General features: G+C 38.3%; 1 protein-coding gene across 1 annotated transcript; it reads right to left on the bottom strand.

Annotated features, from left to right (window-relative positions):
- Nucleotides 1-668: 668 nt before the first annotated feature.
- LOC133202611 (ankyrin-3-like) lies at nucleotides 669-2,924 on the bottom strand. The gene has a single exon (XM_061338459.1). The coding sequence runs from the start codon at nucleotides 2,917-2,919 to the stop codon at nucleotides 1,600-1,602; it is 1,320 nt and encodes a 439-aa protein (XP_061194443.1). The 5' UTR covers nucleotides 2,920-2,924; the 3' UTR covers nucleotides 669-1,599.
- Nucleotides 2,925-3,242: the final 318 nt, after the last annotated feature.

The raw sequence follows: 3,242 nt of genomic DNA, 5'->3' as shown, positions 1-3,242 counted from the left end.
ATAGGGTTCGGCATTCTTTCATCTTACTGTAAGATGAATTGACAAATGAGAATTTCAAAGAACTCAAGAAATATTTCTGTGAGGTTATGACTGAAAACAGATAAACCTGACCGAATATTTTGCGTTTCCTTCTTTAGCATAGCGACGCTTTGGGAATCCCTAAATCCCCATGACATTCGTTTAGATCGATTACAGGTTTTTTAAGGGTTACACACAGTTTATTAGGGAAGTTAATTTGACTTAATTCCCTTCTACATGTCCAACTGACAAAATGATTTACCAAGAACTAGACGAACGCAGTAACAAATCAATACTACGCCGCAAAAGAAACCCAGGAAGACGCAGGAGGCTGCTCAAAAAACAATTCATAGGTTTTTATTGTCTTGGTGATGGTCATATAGATGTACATGGGTTGTTTGTGAAGGGTGTTTTATTTTCATCATGCCTGAAGGTTGACAATTGTCAAAATGCACTAATTGGATGAATGTACATGTTGTTTGTATTCAATAACGTTAAGCTACATCTTGCGGCAAAAGTTTGTCACTTATTTATAAGAAACATGAGACCAGTGCAGTCCAAAGTAATTTAATCAGCATGCAGTTGGTATTTTATGGTATAATTACAATAGAAAAATACAAGTCATGCATAGTTTTATTGCATACAATTTTCAAATGGTTTTATTTACAGGTAATTAGACAAATCTAGTTTTACGGTTTATCGCAAAATAGTATTGCTCTTTAAGACTTTCACACTGAGAAAACAAAAAAAAAAAAATCAAAGCAAATGAAAATTCAGTAACTTCCTTAATTTGAAAAAAAAACGAAAAAATAACATTGGGTAACAGAAATTCAACATTCATGTAACCTAAACAGAATAGAGCAATACTGTTAATACGGGGAGTAGGTCAGCTAGGATGGTCTTGTACTTAGCATAAAGATTAAGAACAAAAAGATGTAAATCCGAACCATAGTGCAGATGTCCTTTCTTCCGGTCCTTTCGGGCCAATCTGTCATCAATCGTGACGTCAACATTTCAACTGTTTCCCTTAAATGACGTCAACCTAATTTATCTTTTTTTCTCATCATTGACATATTAAAACTGTATGTTATACTTAAGTGTTTTAGTTATTCAAGCTGACTGAACGCTAAAGGGTTGTGTTAACGAAGACAAGGGTTTAAATAAATACACCACAATCTGATCAAATTACAAACATTCAGACTATTTCAGAAAAAAAAACTTTAACGATGAGTATAGGTGAATCCAGCATTTGTTTTAAACCTAAACAAATCTGGCCCAAGTGCTTGGATTGCTTATCTCTTGAATGGATTTATGTTGTCGGATAAATTAAACGATTTTTTTCCTTTACAAGTACATTGTTGAGCGGCTAGTGCCATTCAAACTTCTACTGCTTTATACGTCCAATATTCGCCAATGAAAAACTAGAATGTTGGTAAAAGATTTAAAAAAAAACAAAGAAGAAAAAAACATAATTATGAAAAAGAAAGGGAAAAAGGACTTTGCATTTTATCGTCAAATAACTTCTTTTTAGTTTAAATGTGTTATTTTACATGTCGATTATATACTTTAAATTTCTATTTTTCATAAGTGCCTAAACATGTAGTGGGACCATTTGTTCCGCATGGTATGCTTGTACGTCAGAATGTCCATAATGAGCTCCCTTGGACAGTCCAGTTTAAGGGCATCCGTGATGGACACCATTTTACTGTCCCGGTACATGTTTGAGGTGGAGGACACATCCTGCGGTTTGGCCAATAAGCTGTGTATCTTCTGTAAACAGATGAAGTACAGACGCGGTGGATTGCGGCTCATCTTCAGCAACTTCCGCCTCACGTGACGAGGGGAGTCCTCCATCAGTTTGATTGGGTAGTTTCCTTCAGCGTCCTTTAGGCTCAGCTGGGTTGTTTCTGTAAGCAATGACATGAAGCCCAGATAGACGCAAACTATACTGTGTAATTTAAGCAAAAGATACAAAGGTGTCTGGCCATATGCGTCTCTGGTGGAACATTTGGCGCCATTAGAGAGCAGCAGGTGAATTTTCTCGCCGTTTCCGCGCACGGCACAATGGTGAAGAGGAGTTTCTCCATTGTGAGTCTGTTCATTAATAATTTCTGTCACAGAAGGAAACTTTTTGAACATGAACGCCATCTGTGCTGCTGTGATTCTCTCTGAGCCCGCTAAGATGTGTACGATGTTGCGGCCAGCATTGTCCCGTTTTCGTGTACTCGCCCCAAGACGAAGCAGCTCCATGAGGCTTTCCATGTTACCATGAAAGGCAGCAAGCATTGCCGGTGTATACATATCCTGGTCCCGTTCATTCATGGAGGCATTAAACTTCTTCAGGTGTTCAATGGGATTTACTAAATTTCTCTGGGCACACAAATGTAGCAAGGTCCTTCCCTTAATGATGCTTGATTGTTGTGGATCCTTTGAATGTTCGAGTAGCATGTCCAGAAGTGTGGTGGCGGTGCAAAGGTGTCGTCTGCGATTCTTTATAAAGGCCTTCTGTATTTCATCTACATCCTCTTCATCAAACGACACCCTGTTCACCGGCAGGTCCGGAACCATCCAGTACATGAGGAGGGTCCAGGTGGGGGTCCTCTGGTCCTGTTCATCTTTGTACAGCGGGTCTGCACCGTAATCCAAAAATAACTCGGTGATCTTCAGACGTTTGTACATACAGGCAAGGTGAAGGACCGGCATTCGTACAGAAGGACTCTGGCCATCTTGCTCCAAGGGAGTGTTCTGTTGGTGAATTGTGTTGAGGTTGATTTCCTCCCCGCTCGTTAAAATTCGCTCAACTTCATCTGTGTCGTCACTTAGAATCAATCGGTAAAAATCGTCGAAGGTAACCCGGGTCGCTTCAGCGAAATTCTCGTCGTCTTTATTATCTTTGTACATGTTCATTTGTAGAAATTTAAACTTGACACTTTGATTATGACGTCATTTATAGCTTAATTTCTTTCGTGACGTGAAATAACGTGAACGTTCGAAGTAAAATATAGACAGTCTGATACCACATATTCATATTAATGGCATAAATTTACGTGTTTTTTTTTTACATTAATTGGATAGTCGTTTAATACGGCATTCTGTATTTGATGAGCACCGCTTTTTATTGTATTTATCAGAACATTTACGTTCATGAATATTGTTTTGTGCATCATTTTACAAATAGCGTAAGGTTAAAGTAACAGGCACCCAGTATATATATTTACATGTAC

The sequence above is a fragment of the Saccostrea echinata genome, unplaced genomic scaffold (assembly GCF_033153115.1).
Source record: "Saccostrea echinata isolate AGI-Se365-2 ecotype Australia unplaced genomic scaffold, CSIRO_AGI_Sech_v1 ptg000002l, whole genome shotgun sequence".
In the NCBI taxonomy this organism is placed as follows: domain Eukaryota; kingdom Metazoa; phylum Mollusca; class Bivalvia; order Ostreida; family Ostreidae; genus Saccostrea; species Saccostrea echinata.
Note: the sequence above shows the minus strand (reverse complement) of the source record. Positions and strands in the feature narration are given on the sequence as shown.

Bases quoted from the DNA above. Each gene is read 5' to 3' on its own strand.
- LOC133202611 (XM_061338459.1), bottom strand. From the start codon at position 2,919: ATGTACAAAGATAATAAAGACGACGAGAATTTCGCTGAAGCGACCCGG.